This window comes from Dipodomys spectabilis, unplaced genomic scaffold, assembly GCF_019054845.1.
Source record: "Dipodomys spectabilis isolate Male_0828 unplaced genomic scaffold, ASM1905484v1 ptg000054l, whole genome shotgun sequence".
Taxonomy (NCBI): Eukaryota; Metazoa; Chordata; class Mammalia; order Rodentia; family Heteromyidae; genus Dipodomys; species Dipodomys spectabilis.
This window is the reverse complement of record NW_024870731.1, coordinates 43,841,621-43,868,755: the sequence shown is the minus strand read 5'-3', so window position 1 is coordinate 43,868,755 and position 27,135 is coordinate 43,841,621. Positions and strand designations below refer to the sequence as shown.

Below are 27,135 nucleotides of genomic sequence, written 5' to 3'. Positions count from 1 at the left end.
CAGGGCCCCTCCTCCCGCCCCCCCAGACCCTGCACACACCCAGCACACAAAGCCCCACCAGGGCCGGGATCGGAGCGGGGGGGGGGGGGGGGGGGGGGAAGGGAAGCTCCGCCGCCACCATCCAGGGGTGGCCTTGGGCCTGGCTTCCAGCATCTTGGCTAGGAGCAGCAGCGCAGGGTCACCGCCTCCTGAGAGGGGATCCCAGGCCCCGCCTGAGGGGCGGAGGCCGGGAGGGGCGGGGGAGTCCTGCTGGGGGCGGAGGCCGGGAGGGGCGGAGGCTGGAGGGGCCCTGCCTGGCGCCCCGCCTCCACCCTGTCCCCACCGGAGCTGAGCAGCCCGGCGCTCTGGGCTCTGACTCTCCACACCACGGCGGCAGCTGGGCAGGCAGAGGGACGGACAGACGTGGGTGTGTGGACCGCAGCCTGGTGAGTGCCCCTCAGCTCTGCGCCCGCCGCCCCCTGCGTGGCTCCCTGCAGCCCGCACCCCTGGATGCCCACGGTTCTGCAGACCAATGGGCGGGCCGGCGGGCGGACGATGGACGGACAGATGGATGTGCCGGCGTTCCCTGCTCCCCATGTGCAGCTAGCCCCCAGGTCTCGGGGTCTCCCCACCCCTCAGGTCTGCCACCCCTTCTACCGTAGAGCCGATCATCCACCTCTAGCCTGTCCCCCAGGGAACCTCGTCCTAATGGTCCCTCCCCACGGGGCTGAGGTCACCCAGGAGGGAGGGAGCGGGGAGGGAGGGAGGGAACGGGAGACCCAGGTTATCACCCGCTGGCAGGCAGAGTTTCTTGCAACAGCATCTCCAGGCCATGGGGGGCTCCTCACACTGGGGGCTTCTCCGTCCTGTACACACACACACACACACACACACACACACACACACACACACACTCTCCATCCACACACCCGTGGAGTCACGCATCCCCCTCTATCAAACACGCGTGTCTTGCTTGTGCATGCACACGCAACACACACACAGACACCAGTCCCACGTGGGTGTCGCTCACACACACAGCCCCATCCTGCCAGCCACGCGCCCCCCACGCAGCCGGCTCTGTCACTCAGGCCAGGAGCCCCAGCCTCAGGGAGGGGAGGAAGCCCCTGAGGGGGGAGGGGACTGTGGGGTGCAGGGTGCGGGGCTGGGCAGGCTCCCTCGGCATCCCAGCTTCCCCACGTTGGAGCGCTAGGAGTGAGCGCCTTCCATCTTCCACTCGCTTGGCTCTGGGAGTCGCTGGGGCCGGCTGAGCCGCGCTGAGCCAGCAGGTGTCGCTGTCACCACCGACTGGCCGGGCACGGAGAAGGGAAGGGTGCTGGTCTCCCAGCCAGAGGTGCGGTCTGGAGCGTCACAGGGGATCCCCGTGACTTGTGGGGAAGCAGAGGGGCTCCCGAGCTTGGCCCAGAGCGGGAGACGGTGCAAGCTGCGGCTGAGACTTGGGGGGGGTGAGGGCCCAGGGGCCGGAGGGAGCGGGGGCTCTGGGGCTTCCTGGCCCTGCCAGGGGTGGGGGCGGGGCAGGGGATGGCGTCCAGGCCTCCCCATGCCGAGGTGCAGCCCGCCAGCCCCGGCTGTGGCTGGCCCTGGGTGTTTTGTTTGGCTCTCACCCTGCTAGTATTATTTTAAAAAATCTAATTAGCTGCCAGCATTTACACATTGGTAAGTTTCACACAAAAGCCCGGATTTCCGTCTTCTCTTGAAACATCACGAGCTGGGCTGGCTGGGGAGCCGCAGGCCCTGGTGGGCCTGGACGGCGTAGATGGCCTGCAGCCTCCGGGGGCCGGGCCGGGGCACGCGGGTCACCGTCCCCACCCAGCCCTCCGCCAGGCTCTGGGGGGGGACGGTGGGGACCGCGGGGCTCTGACTTCGTGGCTCTGTCCCTCTGGCGTCTAGGGAAGCTTCCCGCCACTCAGAGCCTCACGGGAACAGTGTGCTGTCAGGGCTCTGTGATGGTGGCCGACGCTTTTCACTGGGCTGTGGGCTGAGGTCTCTCTCCCCAGAAGGAAAAGCACATGGGTGTGAGTCAGGCCCCTGCTGGCTTTTCTCCCCAGCCACCGACAGACACCTGGAAGGCCTCGGAGGGAGTCCCTGAACCTAGTTCACAACAGACGCACAGTATATACTCAATGAGGTCACGGTGTGACAGGCTGGTGAAAGTGTGTCGTGCCTCTGGGGAATACTGTACGCGTCTGCCCACGTGACCTGTAAGGATGCTTTTAATCCCTTGAGACCCACGGCAGGGTTCCTGCACCTTCGCCACGGCCCCCACGGCCAGATGGGCCCAGCGAGTCTCTGGGTGAGCACACACAGTCCAGGGACCATCTAGGCCCCGCTCTGAACAGCTTTGTGGGTGTCATTCCATTCAGAGGTATGGGCCATGCACATCTTTTCCTTGAACCCGGCTGGCTGTGGTAAATGAGGTGCCATGTGGAGAGGGACAGCTCCTGTTTCCTTGTGCAGATGCTTGCTGGGTGGCAGGTGCTGTGGCAGCCATTGTGTTATTCTGACTCCCCTCTCTCTCCAGTCTGCTCGCTGCATGTGGCTTCATTTATGTAAGCTAAGTGGCTCTGTGGCACATGGCTTCCTGGGAATTTGTTGCCTGAAGACCAGGTTTGTTCATGTCAGACTTGGACATGCCCGAGTGGCAGGCAGCCCATAGCTAGACTCTGGGCTCCATTCCCAGCAAATAATCCCCAAACATGACCTCAAACTTCAGTAGAGTTGGTGGATGGGCGTCCATGGGCGAGTTTATTTGGTAGGGTGTGGGGAGGATGTACTGGTGTTGGTACTCCGGACCTTGCGCTTGCTAGACGGGCGCTCTACCGCGGAGTCATGCCTCCAACCCCACTGGTGGGTTTTAAGATGGTTTAAAAAAATCCCTCACATTCGTGACTGCCATTGTTGAGGGGGGGGGGGGCTTGCGACCTCAGGGTCCCGCCGGTGTGAGCCAGGCCGCGGGCCCTGGGGGAGCTATGCAGACCTGTCCAGCACAGGGAGCCGCTGTGGGGGGGGGCACCCTAACTCTGGTCTGAACATTGGTGATGGACGGGCTCAGTGTGTTCTCAGCAGGAGAGAGACCAGGCCAGGCCTGTGAGATGGCTTTATAGCCCAGGTCTGGGGATGAGCTTGCGGGGGGGGGGGGGGGGGGGGGGAGCAAGATGGCAGGCAAGAGGCCTGGGAGGGTGAGGGTGTGGGGAAGGGACACTGAGTCTGTGTCAGCCAGTGCGGGGAGGAGGCGGGAGAGCACCAGCTCATCCTACTCTGTCCTGATGACGCAAACCCCGGCTCCCTGGGCCGCTCTGGTCTGCCGTGCCTCACGGGCTTCATGGTCCTCCTGTAACTGTAATTTGGAAATGCTACAGGCATGCCCCTCTCTTCCTCCCAACGGCCATTGTCACAAAGAAAGCGCAGGTCTGGGAGGTAACTTCCTTCCTGGCGGGCCCGAGCCGGGTTTTATGAGCGCGGATGCATTGTCCTCGGCCCGGGCAGCCCTGCCCAGGCCTGATTGCTGCTGAGAAATGTGCCACCCCCATGCTGGCTGCAGGGGGGAGGGGGCAGCACGTCCCCGGAGGCCCCGGCCCTGCCCTGCCTCCGCTGGCCGCTGGGTGAGGAGGCCGCCCTGGCTCTGCCAGCCTTGGGTACGCCCGCATGGAAGAAGGGGCCCGTGGCCCAGGGGAGTGTGCAGGGAGGGACAAGGCCAGGCCTGTCTGGGCCGCTGCCTGGGCCTGGACCGACCTCCATTTCCCCATCGGGAGCTTGGGCGGGGGCAGTGCCCACCGGTCCCCACGCCCCTGCTGTTGGGAGGAGGGCACTGGGGTCCTGTCTTGTGGACCGCATATGCGTGGCCTTTCTCTCCTGTCATGGTCTTGGTGTCACTGGGGTGGCACCATTGTTGGGGTTGGGCCCGCCCGCCCTCTGCCCTCCACCCTCTGCCCTCCGCCCTCCGCCCTCTGCCCTCTGCCCTCCGCCCTCCGCCCTGTGACTGGGGCCGGCTGGCCTTGAGGCCTCCAGTGTCCACTCTTCTGCCCCCCCTTGCTCACCTTGGAGTGCCCCCCCCAGCACTCGCCCCCTTCCTGGTCCCACATGGGCTCTCAAGGAAGTCCCGTTCTGCTTTGAGTCAAGAGTTGGAACCACTGGGAACAGTCCTCCCTGGCCCCGAGGTCTGTGACGCCTACCGTGAGCAGCGATCCCTGGGGCGGTGGGTACGTGGCGGGGAGGGGAGAGGGTGCTGAGACCCCAGGTCAGGGCACTGGGCTGCAATCTGGAGACACAACCTCACACAGGTACACACAAACAGGTACACACTCCCTGGGCATGCACACATACTCAAAGAGCACACACATGCATAAGAAGACACTGAGCTACACAGACACACAATGCACACAGGCTTGCTTCCTCATTCACAGACACACACACTTATCCCCAACACACATTCACATTCACATGCACGCGTGCACGCGCGCGCGCGCGCGCGCGCACACACACACACACACACACACACACACACACACACACACACACTGGAGACCCACTGACCTCTGGTTTCTCAGGCAGCGTCTGGGCCCCTGGCGTGGAGGCTCAGGGCTCAGGGCTCAGGGCTCAGGGCTCAGGCCTGGGAGCTGCCAGTGCCCCTTATCTGTTTTAATTTTGCCACTTGTCCGGCACTCTGACCTCCGCTCCCTGGTCATGGGGGTGGCGGGGCGGGCTGGGGACCCGCGCTTTGCATGGGGAGTAGCCGGGGCATGGCGCCGGCGCTGCTGCGGAAGGGCCCTGGCTTGGGCTGGCGATACGGGGCGTGGAGACCTTTCACCATGGCTGTGACTGGGGCCACAGCCCAAACCCTCGGACCCACGGACAGACACCGCGCTCATGAGGCAGGGCCGGGGTCCAGCTGCGCCCGGGGCCCGGGCTCAGGGCCCAGCCCTGCCGCGCATACACGCGCGCGTGTGTGAGAAGAGCTGGCGTGGGTGCGAGCGGCGTCACGCCAGCGCCCGGGACGCTGGGGCACCCCGCGCCCAGAGCTCGCCCAGGAGCCCGGCCGTCACCCGCGCCTCCACTCTCGCCGGCTTGGACAGGCCTCTGAGGGTCACTGATTTGCTGGGGCTCCCCGCATGTGTCCACAGATGGGGCTGCGAGAGGGGGATGCCAACACAGCGGCTGGTGCAGGGCAGGGTCTAGATGGGGAGGGAGCTGGGGCTCCAGGACAAGGGGGAGACCAGGGCCTGAGTAGGTGCGCGGTGCTGACCCTCACAGGCCTGTGGGGTGGGAAAGGGCGTCCCCAGGGTGAGAGGAGGCCCGAGTATCCGGAGGGCCGGCAGGAGAGGCCGGCGCCCCCCTCCCCGTCCCCCCCTTCCCCCGTGCCCTCTGCCACGCATGCCTGGGGACGAGAGGCTGGGGTCTGCCGGGACGTGGGGACACGCTTGCACGCATGATGGCTGCTACTCCACTAGGCAACAGTCCACGCTGACCTAGGGGGTGAGGGGGAGAGTGGGCTGTGGCTCTGCCCACGACTGCCCACACTGACCCCACGTGACGCGGGCAGCGGCCTTGCCTGGCAGAGGAGGCGGTGGGCTCGGGGGAAAGGGTTCCCGGGGTCTTTGGGGACCAGCAGGAGCTTGGAAAAGGGAACAGTGTGTCTGGCAGAGGAACAGCCTTTGCAAAGGAATGGGCCGGGCCAGGCCAGGCGATGCGCAGCGCCAGCCACGGGGCATCTGGGGCCTCTCCTCTCCTATGGCGGCCGTTTCTTGAGCGCCGCTGCCTGCTGGGGATCCGGCAGGGTTTTCACGTCCCCTGTGGAGTCCTCCTCTCTCGTCCTGGCTGACAGGCGGCTGTGGTGGGGTATTTTGCTGGCAGAGCCTCGCTGCTGTGGGTGGCTGGCCGCGGGCTGCCATGCTGGGCTCTGCCCCGCTGCGGCTGCCATGCTGGGCTCAGTCGGTCTTGAGCGCGGAGCTCTGCGCGCTCACCTTCGCGTACTCCGGCACCCCGGTGGGCGTGACCCTGCCCCCCTCACCGGGCAGCTCTGCCAGCCAGGACCAGACTGCCGGTCTTCACACACCCGTCACCTCTCTGGCAGCCCTGAGAAATTCCTGAATTTCAGGTCCGTGCAAACAAATTAGGGGGCCGGCTCGGCAGAGACCCTGGGGGAGCTGCAGCTGCCTGGTCCCCGGCTGGCGTCTTCCAGATGTGGGCTGAGGAACTGGGGTGCTGCCCACGGGGCCCGCCCGCCTGTCTCCGTCTGTCTGTCTGTCCCTCTGGTCCATGTGGCTTCCTCTGGGCTTCCGTCTCTCCTCTCTCCCAGGGTTCTGGCCTTGTCTCTAGAGCTGCTTTGTCTGTCCCTTGCACCAAGCCTGGCGCCAGGGTGCGGGGTAAGGGACCACCAAGCCCCAGCCTTGGATGGCCTCCCTGACTGGCCTGGTCAGCAGGAAGCTGGCCCCGGGAGACAGGGTGATGGCGGAGAGGGGGGAGCGTCCGTCCCAGGCCGCACCGGCCTCCGGGTGACCTTGAGGGCTGCTGCAGGCGTCAGACAGGCTGCTGAGAGGAGGTGGTCCAGGAACGGGCCTGGAGAGGACCCCGGAGGCCGTGCAACGCGGAGCGATGGGCAGGGCGGCAGCGGGCAGGTGGGCCGGACCCCCAGGTGAGCCTCTGCTTCTGGAGGCCGGCAGGGAGGAGCCAGCGTCCTTGCCGTGGCCCGCGTCCGTGCACCCGGCCACGGGAGGGGAGGCAGCCTGCTTTCCCTGGGCCTGGGGTCATCTCTTAGACGGTGTGTGAGCCTTGGCGGCCGTGCGCCAGCCTCCCCCAGCCAGTGTGTCTCCCTCCCGTCCTGGGAGAGCTGGCCGTCCACGCAGCGTGGGAGCCACGCCCCTCTGCAGTGGCCACACGGGGAAGTGGCTCTGTGGGGTGACCGCGCCCTCAGGCTCAGCGCCCTTGCCCAGGGCAGGGAGCTGTCTGAGGTGCTGCCCCTGGGAGCGTCTCCAGAGGCTCTGGGAAGAAATGACGGAGGGCCCATTCCCAGCCGCTACCCGCACAGGCCTCCAGCTGTGTCCGCAGCTGTCTCCGCCCGCGGCTGTCCAGGAACCCAGGCTAACGCTCCGTCTTCCCTCCCTCCTACCTTCTCTCTAGCTCTGTACCCCCTGCCCCTTACCCTCCAACTCCTCCCACCCCCTGCCCGCCTCCACCCTGCCCCTCCTCACCCCTGAACTCTCCCCTCACCTGCACATCATATCCCCATCCATCTATCAGCTTACTGACAGCTCCCACACCCAGCCACCTGCTCACCTTCCCACCCATCTGTCCTCCACCTACCACCCGCCATCTCATGCCTGTCTCCCATCCACAATTCACCCATTTCATGCCAGTTCCTATGCCCACCCCACCCACCTTGCCTTCCATCCCCATCCTCCATGTGACACCCGCCCAGCTAGCCACTCCCCTCCAGGCCTTCCCTCCATCCCCTCCATGGACCTTTCCATCTACTTACCCACCTAGACACTCAGTCCTTCTATCCATCCATTTTCCCACCGACCCATCCATCTACTTACCCACCTAGACACTCAACCCTTCTATCCATCCATTTTCCCACCCACCCATCAATTCACTCAACCCATCCATCCATCCATCCACCCACCCACCCACCCATCAATCCACTCAACCCATCCATCCATCCATCCATCCACCCACCCACCCACCCACCCACCTACCCACCCATCAATCCACTCAACCCATCCATCCATCCATCTACCCACCCACCCACCCACCCACCCATCCACTCAACCCATCCATCCATCCATCCATTTTCCCACCCACCCATCAATCCACTCAACCCATCCATCCACCCACCCACCCACCCACCCACCCACCCACCCACCCACCCATCAATCCACTCAATCCATCCATCCATCCATCCATCCATCCATCCATCCATCCATCCACCCACCCACCCACCCACATCCATCCACTCACCACTTACCTGCCATTCTTGCATTTTCCTACCTGTGGGGCTGGCTCTAAGCATGGGTGGGACCTGGGTGTGGAGAGTCTCAGGAGAAAAGGCTTCCCGGGTGGGGTAAGGACACAAGCCAAGATGAGGGTTTGGGAACCAGAGTCCCAGGGCTTTGCGGAGCTGGCGTGGGCCACAGAGGGTGGGTAGCAAGGACTGAATGCCCCTTGGGAGTTTCTCCTCGCCGGGGCCAGCCCTCAGCGGGGAGTCCAGGAGACAGCTTGTCAAGTGGGACAGACGTCGTGAGTCTGTTCCGAAGCTGGCTTGTGAGGGACGGAAAGCGACCTAGCCAGCCGAGCCAGCCTCCTCAAGCTAGGCCACCTGTCGCCAGTTCAGCCTGAAACGGCCTCCGGTGGGCTGGATTTTTAGTTTTTAATTTTCAGCGGTGGGGGGGGGGTCCCGTCTGCCGCCTCTCCGCTGTGTCCGTCCCTGAGCGGCACCATGGCAAGAGGGGTGCGACAGAGGGTCCCGCGCAGGTGTCCCACGAGCCGCACCAGCTGTTCTTGAATGGAGGGCGTGTGCCAGCTGGTTTGGAGCTGGCCCCCGTCCCCCTCCAAGGTCCGGTCTGGGGAGCACAGCCCACCAGGGTCTGGTCTGGGGAGCACAGCCCGCCGGGGTCTGGTCTGGGGAGCACAGCCCGCCGGGGTCTGGGGAGCACAGCCCGCCGGGGTGTGGTCGGGGAGCACAGCCCGCCGGGGTCTGGGGAGCACAGCCCGCCGGGGTCTGGTCTGGGGAGCACAGCCCGCCGGGGTCTGGTCTGGGGAGCACAGCCCGCCGGGGTCTGGTCTGGGGAGCACAGCCCGCCGGGGTCTGGTCTGGGAGCACAGCCCGCCGGGGTCTGGTCTGGGGAGCACAGCCCGCCGGGGTCTGGTCTGGGGAGCACAGCCCGCCGGGGTCTGGTCTGGGAGCACAGCCCGCCGGGGTCTGGTCTGGGGAGCACAGCCCGCCGGGGTCTGGTCTGGGGAGCACAGCCCGCCGGGGTCTGGTCTGGGAGCACAGCCCGCCGGGGTCTGGGGAGCACAGCCCGCCGGGGTCTGGGGAGCACAGCCCGCCGGGGTCTGGTCTGGGGAGCACAGCCCGCCGGGGTCTGGTCTGGGGATCACAGCCCGCCGGGGTCTGGGGAGCACAGCCCGCCGGGGTCTGGTCTGGGGAGCACAGCCTGCCGGGGTCTGGTCTGGGGAGCACAGCCCGCCGGGGTCTGGGGAGCACAGCCCGCCGGGGTCTGGTCTGGGGAGCACAGGCCCCCCCCACCCCCACCCCCCCCCCCCCCCGGCATTGCTTGAGATGCAGGAGCGAGGTGCTGGGGACACTGTGGCAGGAGGGCACACTGGCGTCCGTGGCGCAGGGCGGCTTCTCCGGCTCCGTCCGCCCGGGGACCGCTTCCTCAGGGAAGGAAAGGGCCGGCGCCAAAAGCAACATTTTCTTTTCTGTGAGTTTGATTAGAGGTCACGGACAGCGAGCTCTGTAATTTGTCACCTGCCTGTGCTGCTCCTGCGATTAGTGACCACAGACCTAGGGCCAACTCTCACCGAGACGTGAGAGTTCACGGCATCCCCTTCTGGTCTGGGAGGGGGTCCTGTCGCACTTGAGGGCTTGTTTTTGCAGTGTTCTCAGGAGTCACCCCTCTGAAGGAAAACTCCAGTGGCCAACAAGCACACGAGGAGTGTGGGGTGCCCAGTGTCCCAAGTCCTTCCTCCCCATTAGCCCTCCGAGACTGGGATAGCCGGGACTGCAGGCATGGCCACCAGCCCTTTACCATGGATACAGAGGCCTCGTCAGCCTCCACGGGGACCCCAGCCCCACTCTGTGCCTTCCTCCTCCCCTGCCCTCCCTGGCCAGCCTCTTCCGGAGCCCTGCAGCCCAGAGCACCGGGCGTTTGTCTTTAAGAGAATCACGCCATCCACAGCCCCGAGAGGAATGAGGGCTCTGCACACAGACACTGCTGTCGCTGCTTCTCCTGGCCATGGCTTCCGTAGGCTGCCTGCTTCCCATCTCCACCGCACGCTGGCCGCTGGCTTTGGACTATGATACTTTCTTTTCGTTTCTGGAGGCCCCGAGTTTGGACCCAGCACCCCGCGATTGCTAGGCAGGCACTTGCGCCGAGCCCTGCACCCGCAGCCCGGGTGGGCAGGACGGACAGGCCCTGTTGGCGGCTCGGACTCAGGTCCGCATTCCCATGCCACATTTCCTGGTTGTGTGACCCTGGCAGGTTTCTTTTCCCCCTGTCTGGGCCTCGGTTTCCTCATCGGTAGAGCTGGCTGGATGAAGTCAGCATCCCTGGAGACTGACAGGCAGTGGCCAGGCGTTGTGCCGGGCTGGGGAAGTGATAATAAATATGAGCCCCATCAGCAGCCAAGTCCTGGCTGGCACTTTGGGCCAAGAGTTGGTCTATTCTCCCCCGTGAACTAGATGACTTCCTCTTATCAGACAAGGAGCGCCGGTCACCCTCTAATTTCCCTTTTGGCATTGGCTGCCAGGAAGCTGGCTACTAAGGGCTGGCCTCGGGAGCGGCCCTCATCTCCTGTCAGGGCTTCCTTCCCCTTTCTCTCCCTGTAACGTGATTGCTCACTTTTGGCTCTGGGACACGCGCGTGCCCAGCCCCGCGTGCCATCACCACTGTCCATCCCCAAAGCCGCCTCAGCGTGATCCCTCCACAGATCTCACACGCCTGGTGTCCTCTGAGTGTCCTCAGACCTGTCCGTGCGGTTGCACCCGGATCAGAATGCCTCCCTCCCACAGAGGGCCACATCCCACTGTCTGCACAGACTGTGTTTTCTGGACCCATGCGTCCATCGATGGACCTGTGGGTTGCCATCTAACAGGGATTATGGGCCTGCCCACAACTCCCAGCTCACGCTCTCTCTCTCTCATACTCTCTCTCTCTCACACACACACTGCACCAATTCCCAGCTCATTCATTCACTCACACACACACCCTGCACCAATTCCCAGCTCATTCACACACAGACACACACACACTCTGCACCAATTCCCAGCTCATTCACACACACACACACACACACACACACACTCTGCACCAATTCCCAGCTCATTCACACACACACACACACACATACTCTGCATCTATTCCCAGCTCACACACACACACACACACACACTCTGCACCTATTTCCAGCTCACACACACACACAGACACACACACACCCTGCACCAATTCCCAGCTCATTCACACACAGACACACACACACTCTGCACCAATTCCCAGCTCATTCACACACACACACACACACACACACACTCTGCACCAATTCCCAGCTCATTCACACACACACACACACACACACACACACTCTGCACCAATTCCCAGCTCATTCACACACACACACACACACACACACATACTCTGCATCTATTCCCAGCTCACACACACACACACACACACACTCTGCACCTATTTCCAGCTCACACACACATACAGACACACACACACCCTGCACCAATTCCCAGCTCATTCACACACAGACACACACACACTCTGCACCAATTCCCAGCTCATTCACACACACACACACACACACACACACACTCTGCACCAATTCCCAGCTCATTCACACACACACACACACACACACACACACACATACTCTGCATCTATTCCCAGCTCACACACACACACACACACACACACACTGCACCTATTTCCAGCTCACACACACACACAGACACACACACACCCTGCACCAATTCCCAGCTCATTCACACACACACAGACACACACACTCTGCACCTATTCCCAGCTCACACACACACACACACACACACACACTCTGCACCAATTCCCAGCTCACACACACACACACACACACACACACTCTGCACCTATTCCCAGCTCACACACACACACACACACACACACTCTGCACCTATTCCCAGCTCACACACACACACACACACTCTGCACCTATTCCCAGCTCACACACACACACACACACACACACACACACACTCTGCACCTATTCCCAGCTCACACACACACACACACACACACACACACACACACTCTGCACCTATTCCCAGCTCATTCACACACACACACACACACACACACTCTGCACCAATTCCCAGCTCATTCACACACACACACACACACACACACATACTCTGCATCTATTCCCAGCTCACACACACACACACACACACACACACACACACACTCTGCACCTATTCCCAGCTCATTCACACACACACACACACACACACTCTGCACCAATTCCCAGCTCATTCACACACACACACACACACACACACATACTCTGCATCTATTCCCAGCTCACACACACACACACACACACACACACACACTCTGCACCTATTCCCAGCTCACACACACACACACACACACACACACACACTCTGCACCTATTCCCAGCTCACACACACACACACACACACACACTCTGCACCTATTCCCAGCTCACACACACACACACACACACACACACTCTGCACCTATTCCCAGCTCACACACACACACACACACACACACACACACACTGCACCTATTCCCAGCTCATTCACACACACACACACACACACACACTCTGCACCAATTCCCAGCTCATTCACACACACACACACACACACACACACACACATACTCTGCATCTATTCCCAGCTCACACACACACACACACACACACACACTCTGCACCTATTTCCAGCTCACACACACACACAGACACACACACACCCTGCACCAATTCCCAGCTCATTCACACACACACAGACACACACACTCTGCACCTATTCCCAGCTCACACAAACACACACACACACACACACTCTGCACCTATTCCCAGCTCACACACACACACACACACACACACACACTCTGCACCTATTCCCAGCTCACACACACACACACACACACACACACACTCTGCACCTATTCCCAGCTCACACACACACACACACACACACACTCTGCACCTATTCCCAGCTCACACACACACACACACACACACACACTCTGCACCTATTCCCAGCTCACACACACACACACACACACACTCTGCACCTATTCCCAGCTCACACACACACACACACACTCTGCACCTATTCCCAGCTCACACACACACACACACACACACACTCTGCACCTATTCCCAGCTCACACACACACACACACACACAGACACACACACACCCTGCACCTATTCCCAGCTCACACACACACACAGACACACACACACCCTGCACCAATTCCCAGCTCATTCACACACACACACAGACACACACACTCTGCACCTATTCCCAGCTCACACACACACACACACACACACACACACACACACACACTCTGCACCTATTCCCAGCTCACACACACACACTCTGCACCAATTCCCAGCTCATTCACACACACCCTGCACCAATTCCCAGCTCATTCACACACACCCTGCACCAATTCCCAGCTCATTCACACACACCCTGCACCAATTCCCAGCTCATTCACACACACACACAGACACACACACTCTGCACCTATTCCCAGCTCACACACACACACACACACACACACACACACACACACTCTGCACCTATTCCCAGCTCACACACACACACACACACACACACACACACACACTCTGCACCTATTCCCAGCTCACACACACACACACACACACACACACACATTCATAGTTTGTTTTGGTGATACTGGGGTTCAGCTCAGGACTAGGTGGGTGCTCTATAGCGTCAGCCACGCGTACCGCATCTTACGGTGCTGGGATTCTTTTGAGATAGGTCTTACTTTACGCCCCGGCCAGCCTAGATTGCGACCTTCTGTTTGTGCTTCTCTGTGTCACTGGTGTGTCAGAGATAGGTCTCCGTGCCCAGCCATTGGGTGAGGAGTCTTGTGGGCTTTTCTGTTTTGGACTTGGTTGCTTCAAACTGCAGCTCTCCTGAGTTCTGCTTCCCAAGTAGCTAGACTTACAGGTCTGAGGCACTGTGGCCAGATCAAATACCATTATTATTGTTACTATTTTTTCTCCAGTACTGTGGCTTGCACATAGGGTCTTGCTCTCTCATTTGACTCTTCACGCATACCTGGTGCTCCACTGCTTGAACCAGGCCTCCACTTCTGGCTTTTGTTGCTGGTTATTTGGGGTAAGAGTCTTTTGGCTTTGTCTGTCTGGGCTTGCTTCACTCATTGATCTTCGCATCTCAAACCTTGAACAGGCAGGGTTTCAGGTGTGAACCCTCAGGGCACCGCTCCAACACCGCTTTCCATTTGGGCGTCGTCTTTACCTCTGCAGGCCTCGGGGGATTCTGGGCTACTGCAGATGCTTCCATGCCGAGGTGGAAGCCATGGGACCCGCTGTTGAGCGGCAACGCTCTGCGTGTCCTGGTGTGTGGCAGACGGGGTGGCTGCGGGGGCCAGGCCGGGCTCCGGCCCCCTCACGGACTTGCCCTGATGCCCAGCTGCGAATGGCCACGCCTGTGCCTTCTCCCGCTGCTTGCCCTTGGGGGACAAACGTCACCCCTGCCATGCCTGCGGTATCTGTCTTTGTCCCATGACCGGGTAATGCTCCTTTGAAGGGAGGCCCCTCCTCCTGGGGCTGCCGCTGGGCTCCGCTGGACCCCTGTTCTGGTGAGCTGGTCCCTCTCTGGCCTCTCTTTCCCTGCTCCTGGGAGCCCCTCCCAATGAGCCGCATCGCCAGCGTCCCCGTCCAGGCTTGGGTCCCCCCACAGCTGGTGGGGCTCGCAAAGCCCTGCTCCCCCGCCCCGGGCGCTTCCTCCCTCAGCACCCCGCCCGTGTGCTAGACAGTGACACTTCCACTTGCGTCCGGTTCAGCACTGGTGCCTGGCACTGTGTTGGCACCAAATAGTACCGGCCATCAGTTTCCGAGGGGCTGGGGCTGGGGCTGGGCCCGGCTGGAGCTTTGCTCTGCCCTGTTGGCCTCAGCAGGGGCCGTTGGAGTTTTCTCCTGGCTGTGGCTGTTGGGGACATGCACACGGCTTCTCTGGCCGGGGGCTGGGCTCGTTCCCTGGTGTTCAGAACCCAAGAGACCAGAGCGAGGCTGCCAGCTCCTGGCTTCTCTTCTGCCACCCTCCTGTCAGGCCAGCCACGGTTCTGTGTCAGGCTGGGTCGCAGGTGCCTCTGTCAGCCAATCACAGAGCCTGGGGCTTGGCCAGGTCAAGCCCAGTGAGTGCCGGGGAAGAGTCACAGGGAGAGTTACACTGCTCAGGCCAGCACACTGCCCCTCCGGCCTCGCTCCATCCCCCGCCGTCCGTTCCCCACATGCAGTCCAGTTCTGTCTCCTGTCTAGCCAGCGCTGGCTTGCATTGAGCGCGGTGTGGTTTTGGCCTTAGTGTGTCTGGCTCTGTTTCTTTCCTGCCCTAGGTAGGGTGCCGCTGCCCTTCCCAGGGGCTTCCTGCATCAGGCTGTGGGGAGAAGGGGAGCTTACGGGTGGTCACAGCCACGGGTCCAGGAGGTGAGAAGCGAGGGTGCACACGGCCGGCCAGCCTGCGGCCGCCGGGGAGGACAGCTGTGTCACAGCTCTGCCTGGGAGAGAGGCGGCCGAGGGGACCGGCTCCCACGCGCCCCCCTTTCCCCTCTGTCCCCTGCGGAGCCCAAAGGCAGCTGCAGGAAGGTCAGGGATTGGGTCAGAGCGCAGCCCCGGGGCCCAGCGCGGGGTGTGGGGGGGAGCCCTGGCTGCCTGTGCCCGAAGCACACTGCCTCTCTCCTGACTCCTGCCTGGCCCCCCCGGCCCCCAGCCCTCGCAGCGACCCTCGCGGGCCGGACGCGGGTGCGCCCACCATTCCTTACCCGATGTCTCGGGCGGGCAGTGGGCTCTCCACCATCACTCAGCCCGCCCCCTTCTTCCTGCTCTCAGTGTACTTGCCAGCGGCCGGTCCAGACTCGTACTCGCACTTCCTGTGTCCCCCATTCCCAGTACGGGGGAGCACCAGGCAGTCTGTCCTGCTGGATGGTAAACGCTCCACTCCTGCAGGTGCCTGGCACGGAGGAGGTCCGGCCTTCAACGCCTAAAGGTGCCTGGCGCAGAGTTGCCGCGGCCAGGGCCGGCTGACCTGCCGTGCCGGGCACCAAGGCCACTGCCGGGGATGGCCGCTGCCCTGAGGGCCGGGGCCTGGCCCGCAGGCCGTGCCCTATCCTGCCCCTCCCTCCTCACCCCTGCCCCTGCCTGGGCTCCACCGGGAGGGGTAGGCCGGCAGAGGCTCTGGTCCCTTTTCTTCTCCTTCCCAAACCTTTAATAAAGTGGCTGCCTTAAATGTTTTCTTTGTGGAGTAACAAATGCCGGTCAGGTCAGAGATGCCAGTCCGTGCTGTTGTCTAAAACAGAAGCAGGTGGTTTTTGCCTTGAAAAGCAGGAGTGCTGCCATGGGGCTGGGCCCTGGGCTGGGGTGGACGGGCACAGAGTCCTTTCCCGTGACTTCAGTGGGCGCTGATGGGATGGGGGGCAGCTGGCCCCTGAATCAGGTGGTATGTGGAGCCTGTATGTGTTGCAAGGCTGTGTGTGTGTGTGTGTGTGTGTGTGTGTGTGTGTGTGTGTGTGTGGAGGCTGGTCAAGGCCTCCGCACTGTGTAGGTAGGACGGCCCCAGGGGTATTGATGCGAAGGGGCCGAGGCTGGGCGCGGCCAGGCCGGGCGTGCCCGGAACAGACGAGAGGCAGGCTGGGGAGAGGCAGGGAGGGACGTCCTGGGGACCTGACCAGGGTCCGTGTTGTGTGTGGGGTCAGGGACACGGAGGCACACAGGGCGCGCTTGCAGGGGCTGTGAGGATGGGGCGGGGCTGCCTGCAGGCTCACATGGGAGGTCTGGGGCTCAGGGCCGGGGCTGCAGTGCCTGGGGTACTGTGCACAAGCCTGGGGGGCTCTGCTCCTGCCAGGTACCCCCGAGTACGTCTCCCCAGACACCATGGCCAGGCCAGGTACCCCCGAGTACGTCTCCCCAGACACCATGGCCAGGCCAGGTACCCCCGAGTACGTCTCCCCAGACACCACGGCCAGGCCAGGCACCCCCGAGTACGTCTCCCCAGACACCACGGCCAGGCCAGGCACCCCCGAGTACGTCTCCCCAGACACCACGGCCAGGCCAGGCACCCCGAGTACGTCTCCCCAGACACCATGGCCAGGCCAGGCACCCCCGAGTACGTCTCCCCAGACACCACGGCCAGGCCAGCACATCCTTTTTTTTTAAACTTCGTTATTATAGAGGTGATTTACAGAGGAATCACAATGGCTCGAGCCAGGGCGTTTCTTTCACAGTGTCCTCCGCTCCCTCCCTCTCTCCAGTCCCTCCCTCCCGTCTCCACCTGCGAGTTGCACAGCTCATGTCCATCCGTCCATCCGTGTCCAGTGAGCTCCACTGCTGCGCTTTTCCACCCCTTTTCCCTTGAGTTCTGTGCCCTGCCTTACCCTGCCGAAGATATACACCCAAATTCACCATACATGAAGAAAACAGAACCATCAAAGACTAAAAGAGAAGAAGGAGGAGACAAAAAGGCGGGGGGGGGTCCCCTGTTTCCCCTTCGCAGCTTTGCTCCATCGGTGTCATTGCGTGTGAATGTGAGGGGCGCAGGCCTCGCGCCTCTGTGCTTCTCCCCGGGAGAAGCCTCTTTTGGCCTCACTGAGTGTGCGCATCGGGACTCCCGTGTACTGTAGCGTGTCACCACGCATGCCTGTCGGTGTGAGCCGTGGGCCTGGGACAGATCGCTGACTAAGGGGCTCCAGTGTGGGGCCACCCAGGTGATCCTGCGCCCACGTCCATGGCACCCGAGTCCACCCGTGCTCACCGCTGTGGTCTCCCAGCGGGGAGTGCGTGTGATGGGTGCGCCCTGGGACTGGAGGTGGCCGTGTCCACGGGTGCCGTGGCGTGGCGGGCCCCCGTCCATCCACCCGCCCCCCTCACCCCGTGCACCCCGACCCGCGCATACCCCCAGGCTGACAGGTCTCCTCTCCACTCCGCAGGGCCTCACGGGATGGCGGCGCGGCGCGGGGAGCGTGCGGGGGCCTGGCTGGCCCTGGCCCTGGCCCTGAGCGTGAGGCCCGGCGCGGCGGTGCCGTGGCGGGACTGCACGGGCGTCGAGTGCCCGCAGCTGGAGAACTGCATCGAGGAGGCGCTGGAGCCGGGCGCCTGCTGCGCCTCGTGCGTGCGGCAGGGCTGTGCCTGCGAGGGCTACCAGTACTACGACTGCGTGCGCGGCGGCTTCGTGGACGGCCGCGTGCCCGCCGGCCGCTCCTACTTCGTGGATTTCGGCAGCACCGAGTGCTCCTGCCCGCCGGGGGGCGGCAGGATCAGCTGCCAGTTCATGCTGTGCCCTGAGCTGCCCCCCAACTGCATCGAGGCCGTGGTGATGGCCGACAGCTGCCCGCAGTGCGGCCAGCTGGGCTGCGTCCACGGCGGCCGCAAGTACGCCGCCGGCCACACCGCGCACCTGTCTCCGTGCCGCGCCTGCCACTGCCCGGACGCCGGGGGCGAGCTCATCTGCTACCGGCTGCCGGGCTGCCACGGGAACATCTCGGACACGGAGGAGGCCGACCCCGAGCGCCACTATGAAGAGGACCCTTACAGCTACGACCAGGAGGCGGCCGAGGCGGAATTAGGGGCGGCCCTGGCAGGCGAGGCCCAGGCAGGGGCCCCCCCAGCCGCCCTGGGAGCAGGGGCTCAGCCCCTGGCCTCCCTCCGTGCCACCATCTGGCCGGCTGTCCCCCCCAGACCGACGGCAGCCGCTGCCCTGGGCCCCCCGGCCCCCAGGCAGGCCAAAGCCAGCATGGCGACAGAGCGCGCTGCCGGGGAAGCAGATGGAGGGGAGGAGGAGGAAGAGGAGGACAAGGAGGAGGAGGAGGAAGAAGAAGAGGGGGAGGAGGTGGCCACCGAGCAGCCTGTCACGAGCAGCCCCCTGGGGCCGGGCGGGCTGCCCACCACGGCCCCCCCCAGACCTGGCCTCCCCTCCCAGGAGAAAGGGGTGGAAGCCAAGGCAGGGCCCGAGGAGAACCTTATCCCGGAAGCCCAGGCCGAGCCTAGCGGCGGTGGGCAGGAGGGCGCCAGGGCCCCGCCTGGCTCCGGCCTGGGGGCAGTTGCCCCGTCCCAGGCCTCACCCACCTCTCCCAGGGGCCCAGACGCGCCCAGCACCCACCCCACCCCATCCGCACCAGCATCCCCAGCTTCCCCGATCCCACCCACCCTGGAGTTCCCCAAGGAGGAGCCCGAGCGCCCACAGGTGCTGCCCCGGCCCCAGGCAGAGGAGGACACGGACCCCAACTCCGTGCATTCGGTCCCCAGAGGCAGCCCCGAAGGTAAGGCCCTTCCGCGTACCCCAGCGCTCCTGGGTCAGGACCAGGCCCCGCCCCGGGCCCCAGGGCGGTGGCAGCACCCGGCCAGGGCTCCCTGCCCGCTGGCAGGCTCCGGTCTACATCCGGGAGTGAGTCTCATGGGGAAGGGGGGGTCTGACCCAGCCTGGTGGGGTCTCCAGGTCTCTCAGCAGGAAACGTGGGGCTTTGCGGATGGGTCAGCCCTGCCTGGGCATGCCCTCCCATGGAGGCCTGAGCCCGGCGGTGCCCCCAGTGCCCAGTGCACTAGAACGTCACTCAGCATGGAGCCAACGGCCGAGGAGGGGGCTGGTTCCCACTCAGCCACAACCCCGCCAGGGACCCCCTCCCTGTGACACACACGTCCCCGCCGCCGCTCACACCTCAGTCAGAGTAGGAGCAGACCCCTCCGCCGCCGCAGGCCCTGCGCCGTGGCCTCAGTGGCTGCTGGAATCCTCTCCCGTCCCTTTTCCCTCCTCCAGGCTGCTCAGCCCCACTGACCCCCTTTCTGCCTCGGGGCCTTTGTACTCACCGCTCCCCTTGCCCACGGCTTGTCCTCCAGGCTCAGGCCGCCTGGGGTGGGGCGGTGGTGGGGAGGGGGCGGTGGGGGGGGGCGCCTTTCCTGACCAGCCGCCCTTCTGTTAACTTTCTCTTGGGATGACTGACATTTCAGGACACGATTTTTCTATCACGTGGCCTCCCGCCCACCTCCTCTCTGGTCACCTCCTCGCTCCAGCCGCCTCCTGCTCCCTGGACGGCCCACGCTCTCAGTTCTTTCCTGAGACTCTTTCCACACTGTGCCAGCCCCGCCCAGGACGCCTTCCCGCATCTTCGGGTCGGGCCTCGCTTCTTCCAACTCTGCCCTTCTCTCCCTCCTCTGCCTGGTGCTCCGGGCATGGGGTGTTTTCTAGATGTCTCCCCCACAGCCGGGGCCTGGGTCTCATCATCCCTTCACTGAACAAACCTTGGTGGTATGATCTGGGAGCAGCCGGGGGCGCTGGAGCAGGGAGGTGGGCCGGGGGTGTCTGGGAAGGCTTCCTGGAAGAGGGGGCCTGAGAGACCCAGCTATCTTCCCATCTTCCCTAGAGCTGCGTGGCCTGGGGCTGGTCTCCTGGCTGGTGTGGGTGGGGCCCTCAGGGCCTGTGTATGGCCAGTTGGGGTCTCTGTCGGCTCCTCCAGCCCTCGGCCCGCGTTTCCAGCCCTCTGCCCCTGACAGAGCGCCAGTCAGGAGCCGTTCCTGCCCTGAGCTGAGCGGGGTCCGTGCGGTGTGGCTGTGCGGCAGGGGTGCGTGGCCCGGGCTCCCGCTGCCCACACCCAGCCCTGGGCCTGCAGGCGGGGGAGCATGCCAGAGGGAGGAGGGAGGGTCTAATGAAGTCCACGTGTGCCCATGGGGGGCAGGAGGCATGCAGGGCGGGACTGGGAACTGTGACAGACACACCCCTGGCCACCCTTCCCTGTGCCCGCACTGCTGGCCCAGCGGCCGGGCTGAGCCGGGGAACCCCCCGCCCCGCCCCCCGCCCCCGAGCCTGAGCCTGGGACTCCCCCTTGGTGCTTTCCTCTGTGCTGGCTTTCTCGGATGGATCTGGGGGTGTGGCTGCTGGGAGTGGGCCCCACTGTGTGCCAACATCTGCCTGAGGGTTATTCTGGCAGCCACCCAGCATGTGCAAAGGCCCAGAGACTCGCGGCTCTGTGGGTGTGGAGGGGAGGGGCGGTGCGGGCACCGGCGCCAGCCCCACGGGGGCCCAGTTCACCATCTGTGGACAGCCAGGGGTCCCAGCGTCGCGGGCTGTGCTGAGGATGAGCAAGAGCGAGCTAATCCGTGCTAAGTGCTTGCACGGGGAGGTCTTGTAGAGCCATTAGAGGTGTTTGTGGTCACTCTGCCATCCGTCACCGGCGCGCCAGACGCCCCGGGGACCCTGCCGGGGCCGGGGTTGTGCTAGCAAGCAAGGCGGGTGCACCTCTCCCTGGGGGGCCCCATGGGGGTGGGGAGCCTTAGAGAAACCAAGGCCGGTCCTGGCCTCCATGGGTGAGGTCAGCAGGGTGCCGGCCTTGGGCGGGGCTCGGGCGGGGAGCGGGTTTGGACTGTGGTGGGGGCCTGCTGATAGGGGCGAGGGCTGGGGGGGGCTGAGGCCTGGAGGGGCCCTGGCCGGGGAGGAGCCCGCCGAGAGGGGCAGGGGCCAGCCGTGACCCCCGTCTGTGTTGCCATAGCAGCCCTGGGGCTTAGAGAAGGAGATTCCCCGCCATGGCCTCAGCCCGGGCTGCGAGCAAAGCCGCGCCAGGGAGCCGCGCCGTCCCTCCTCTGAGCGTGTCCAGATGCGGCCTAATGCAAGCCACATGGCCGCTCCCTGGGCCGGGCGGGGAGCTGAGGCCTGTCGTCACTCGGGGCCTGGGGGAGGCGTTGAACCTCCTCCTGCTGCAGGGCTCGGACCCAAGGTGCCAGGAGCCGGGGAGGCCGCCCAGGACCTGGTGGTGGGCAAGGGCCGGGTAGACGCAGGCTGGGCAGACGGGGCCTTGGACGCCGCCCCGCCCGCAGCCGACCCCAGCGCTGTGTCCCGGGACAGACACGGGCACAAAAGGCTGCTTCCAGGCATGGGAAGTGAACCCCGGAGGCCTGGGCCTCGGGACATGGACATGGGGGGGGCGCTGGGCCCACGTTTCTCGGGACACGGGAGACAGACACAGCAGGAAATGCTGGGAGGAGCTCGCTCAGCACCGCCTCACCCGGGCCTTTCCACGGGACGTGGAGCCGGACTCCCTGACGCTCGCCGTGGGGCCCGCACCCCGGCCTCTGCGTGAGCAGCCACACGGCCTGCACAACGCACGCGGCGACCGTGTTTTCCCCTTCCTTCTCTTTCCCTTTGGTCTTTTCTTTTTGGTGGTGCTGGGCTTGAGTCACACCTTCAGTCTTTTTCAGATAGGGTCTTGCTTTTTGCCCAGGGCTGGCCTTGGGCCACAGTCCTTCTGCTTGTGCCTAGCCGGGATCACCTGTGTGCGCCACTAAATCTCACATTTTGCTTGGGCTTGCCTCAACCCCGCTCCTCCCGAGCTCCGCCTCCCGAGGGGCTGGGATGGCAGGCATGAGCCACTACAGCACTTCTTTTTGTCCCGAGTTCTCAGGTGAGCACTTGGCTTCTCTGGAGCAGGAGTGGCTGGTGCTTCGCGGGGCCTGCTACCTCTGCTCTCTGTGTCCCCTCCCAGCTGCTCCAGGTGGCCTTGCCCCGCACAGTCCGGTCTGTCCCGCACGCGGTCCCTGTCTGTCTGCCGGGCCCGAGCTGTCTCTGAGCCACGTGACTTCTCGTTCGCGGTGGCCTGCCGCACCCCGTTCTGTATTAGGTAAAAGATGAGGAGTGCAATGGGGGCCGGCCTCCAGAGTCGGCACAACTGCTATTTGTGGTGGTGGTGGTTGGGCCAGACCTGGGACTTGAACTCAGGGCCTGGCTGCTGTGCCGGAGCTACTTTGCTCAAGGCTAGAGCTCTCCCACTTGAACCAGAGCTCAGGTACTGGTTGGTTGCCCCTCCCCCAGGGGTGGACGTGCCTGGCTTCTTCCCAGAGCCAAGTGCTCGGCCGGAAGACTCTGGGTGCTGCTGTGTCTGTCCACCGTGGGGTTCCGGGCTCCAGTCCCATCCTGGAGTCCCGTGGGAGTCCTGGCCTCCTGTGTCCTGGCCTTCCAGGAGCTTGGACGGAGGCCACAGCTCCACTCTGGTGGCAGCTGGGTCCTTTGTCCTTGGGACTTGGGGAGGGGCGCCCTCTGAATGAAGCCAGCACTGAGCCGGGGCTCTGCCCACCCCTCCACCTGAGCTTTGGGCCGTGTCACCCTGGGAATGGGCCTCGCCAGGCCCTTGGGGAGTGAACTTGCACCTCTGTCCTGGCTGTGCAACTTCTGGCGAAGGTGTCTCCCTTTCTGAGCCTTAGTTGTGCCTCTGTCAGATGTGGGCTGGTTGATCAGCGTTCCTGAGAGACGTTAGTTAGCAAGACGTCACTTAGCACAGGGGGGCTGCTCGGGCCAAGCACGCCTTTCTTTCCCTGCCAGCTGCGGGCTGAGCTCGGGGTGGACTGTGTTTTTGTTTGAGTGAACAGTCATGTGTTTTTGCTGGCCAGAAGCTGTCGCTCTGGCAGAGGTGGAGGACCAGCCCTGCTGGGGCTAGGCAGGGTGCTGAGCTGCTTACTTCCTGCCCCGCCTCCACGCGAGGCCCAGGCCAGGGCCCCTCCCTAGCTGACAGCCCCCCTGCCTGTCCCAAGATGGGGGCACAGGCCGGCTTTGTAAGTCACCTGGGGGCAGCAGCTCCAAGTGTGGGGCCCCCGGGCTCAGGGTCACAGAGAGCTGGGCCTTGAGGCCCAGGCCTGGGCCATGCTGCCCGGGCTAGGCGGCCCCATGGACTTTCTAAAAGAAGCTGCAATCTGGAGATTCAGCGATGGCTCTCAGTGTGGAGGTGGAGGCAGTTAGTAAAATTGTGCAAAGCACCGGGCAGTGGGGGCTCTCTCTCTGGTGTGGGTGGGGATCACATTGCTGTGATGCCCTCAGGCTCCTCTTCCCATCGGTAGGATGGCTTCACCGTGGCCGCTCTGGTGGCCACTTGCTCCGCAGGCCGTGGGGCAGGGGAGAGGTGTTTTCGGTGGGGGTGGGGTGGGAGGCAGACCAGACTGTGTGGTCAAGGTGTGAGGTGTAAGGACATGGCGAGGTTCCTCCCCGCCATGTTCAGGCAGAGCAGCCTGCAAAGCTGCTGGCGGGGAGTGAGGTTTGGGGGAGCCCTAGGCTGGCCATGGCTTCCCACTGGGGACGCTGAGCCACAGGTCCCTCCAGTGGGGCCATATGGGGCGGCCGGGGTCAGTGAATGGAACTCAGGCCCCGCACCTGCCCCGAGGAAGATTCGTGTACACTTGTACACACGTGTCCTAGACACACTCATTACGGGCGGGATCTGCCGAGTGCTCTGCGCTTACACACGCACCGGGTCCGCCACCCAACAGATCTGAGCACGCGTCTTTCTGGTGTCTCGGTTAGCTCAGCCCCTCCACCCCCGCCAAAGCCACCATTCGGCTTGAGCAGTGAGTTGTGCCTATTACCCACCTGCGTGTCAGAACGGGCCGGCTGCGGATCCCTCCAGGGGTATGAGCTGGGGTCTTTGGGGCACGCACACAGCCCTCACACGGAGCAGTGAGGTTGTGGGCAGTTAAATACAGCTGAGTTGCACCTGCGAGGAGGCTGGCTGCTCGCTGCAGTGGGCTCTAGTGTGCACAGGTGGAGGGGAAGTCGCCGGCCGGGAGCGCTGTGCGTGCTTCGCAGGCCTCGGGCCTTCCTGTCTGTAGATGTCCGCCCGGCGCGGGGCTGGCCGTGCCCGGGCGTGGCTAGCTCTAGCTGGTGTAACCAGTGTGTCAAAGCACGCTGCCAGCCGACATGCCAGCGGCAGGCGAGCGTTCCGGTAGCAGGGTCCCGGATGGTGCCACCGCCATCTTGGCCCCGCCCCGGGCACGCAGAACTCTGTGTAGCTTTCATCTGTTTCCCGCTGAACCGTGGCGCAGAGCGGCTTCCCAGCCCGCAGGCCCTGTGGTCCTTTGCCTGTCTGAAGACCACACCTCCGCCGGGACTGCAGGCGTCTCCCAGGGCGGCCAGGTCTTCTCTTTCGCAGATTCCTTTCTGCTCTGGGGCGATTGTGGGTGGGTCTGTCGCCCGTGCTGCTGTCCGAGGGACCCCATGTCCTTGTTGGACGTGCCACCGCCCCCCCCCTTCCCGGCGAGGTGTGTGTGTCCTGTGAGAGCCTCTGCGCCCCGGGCTGCTCCTGTGAGGTGTTTTGTGGGTTCGCTGTTGACACGGAGGCCCTGGTGGGGGGATTCACTACTTTTGGCAGCGCTTGCTCTGCTCCGTGCGGCCCAGCTGACGGCTCTGGGACCAGTGCTCGTGTCGGCATTGAAGCCTGCATTCTCTTCTTCGTCCGGCTGGCTGGTTTTAGTTTGTGCCCTGCTTCTTTGGTTCTTGTAGGTAATGCTCGTGTGCCGGGCTCTGCTGAGCTGGGTGTGTGCCGGGCCGGGGCGAGCTGGGGCTGGGCTGGGGCTGGCGGACCTCGGGGCTCCCCTGGGTCTCGTCCCCAGGGCCAGCCCTGACTTGCCCATGTGGAGGGAGGGCAGGAGCTGCAGGGCCTCCCGGAGTTTCATGCAGGCTACAAGCTGGGGGCTGAGCTGGGGTGGGCTCGGGCGGAGCCCCCGTCCGTCCACCACCCTCCTGCTCCGCTCTGTGACCCCAGGGCCCGGAGACAGTTGTGCCCAGGTCGTCTGCCGGCTCGGCCATGTCTCAGACCTCATGAAAAGACGCGGGCACCTGGGTGGTGGAGGAAGCCGGCCTGGCCCCTCCCCCAGAGAGCACTACGGCAGGGGTGGGGGCCCAGGCCGCAGCAATCTCTGGCTGTTTGCTGAGGCTCTGCAAACATCCTGAGCAAACGAGGGGGGGGGGTGGACAGGACCCCATCAGCCCTTTCCTGCCAGGTGGAGAAATTCCTCTGCAGCCCTCCAGAGCCCCGTTCAGGGATTTCACATCCGGGAGAGGGGGGAGGTGGGGGGCGGGTGGGGTGAGGGGAAGGGCAGGGGGGAGGGGGAGGGTCTCGACCTCTGGGTTGGATTGTTCCGGATATCCATTGTCCTGTAATAAAGGAAGTGAGGGCCATCCCCGAATGCCTGCAGCTGTTTATAACTGGACTTTCCTGGCCGGTGATGCCAGCCTGCCGTGGAGGGCAGAGGGGTCCCTCGGGCCCGGCCACTCCTGCCGCCCACTCCCCACCAGAACCCCGGGCTAGGCTCCGGGACGGCTCTGTGACGGTGGGTGTCAGTCCTTCCGAGACGCTGAGCCCAGCACCGGGCAGGTCTGTGCCTGGACCTGTGCTGTCCCAAGGGCCTTTGGTCTGCGTGCCCCGCTCCACATGGCTTTGTGTCCCTGTGTCCAGTGCTGCGTTCGTCTGGTTTCTGTCAGCTTGCGGAGTCCTCTGTGTATTCACTGGTCCCCTGTGCTGGCGCCCTGGCTGCCCAGCCCCCCGCTCAGCCCCCCAGGGCCCCCGCGCTGGTTGTGACCAGGCGGGAGGACTTCCCTGGCCGGTGCACACAGGCCCGAGCTTCAGCCGCGCAGGCTCACTGCCTCCTGTGCTACGTCTTTGCTCCTTGGTGGTTCTTTCTCGTTTCTCCAGGGGTTGAGGTGCTGTACTTTAGGGTGGTCTTTACTTTGGCTGGCTTCAGGATTTTGGTGGATTTTTGTGGATGGCAGGTTGTGTGTGTGTGTGTGTGTTGCCACTTCTGTGCACTTTGGAGATGGCTGCAGGCCCGTGCTGTGGTTGGGGGCTCTGGGGTGTAGGTGGCCCCAGTTGAGCCCTTGGAGTTGCTCTTTGGCTATGGGGCTCCCCCAGCCTCTGTGGGAAGGCGGGGCCTCCTGGGTGAGTCCCCCAGAGTTGGGGGCGGGGGGCCTTTCCTGCCCCACGCCAGCACCTGAGGCTCCACGCTGCCCCCGCAGGCTCCATCAAAGACCTGATCGAGACGTGCTGCGGGGCCGGCCAGCAGTGGGCCATCGACAAGGACGAGTGTCTGGAGATCCCCGAGAGCGGGCCAGAGGGTGACGCGTGCAGGTGAGGGGCCCGGCGCCCCGTGTCCCCAGCACCGCTGACTGTGCGGACCTGCTGCCGGCCCAGTGCCCTGGTGCGGGGCGCCATTTGGGGCGCGCTGAGAAGGCCCCGCATCACCGGGACAGCCCCAGGGGCGCGTTGAGGGGGCCCCGCATCACCGGGACAGCCCCAGGGGCGCGTTGAGGGGGCCCCGTATCACCGGGACAGCCCCAGGGGCGCGCTGAGAAGGCCCCGCATCACCGGGACAGCCCCAGGG

At 64.0% G+C, this 27,135-nt stretch overlaps 1 protein-coding gene across 1 annotated transcript in view; it reads left to right on the top strand.

Annotated features, from left to right (window-relative positions):
• Window positions 1-357: 357 nt before the first annotated feature.
• Fbln2 (fibulin 2) overlaps window positions 358-27,135 on the top strand; it is a 63,213-nt gene continuing 36,435 nt past the window's right edge. Inside the window, exons 1-3 of the mRNA XM_042679964.1 lie at window positions 358-425; window positions 17,940-19,268; window positions 26,771-26,882. Coding sequence (XP_042535898.1) covers window positions 17,951-19,268; window positions 26,771-26,882 — 1,430 coding nt within the window. The 5' untranslated portion in view covers window positions 358-425; window positions 17,940-17,950. The remainder of the gene's footprint in view (window positions 426-17,939; window positions 19,269-26,770; window positions 26,883-27,135) is intronic.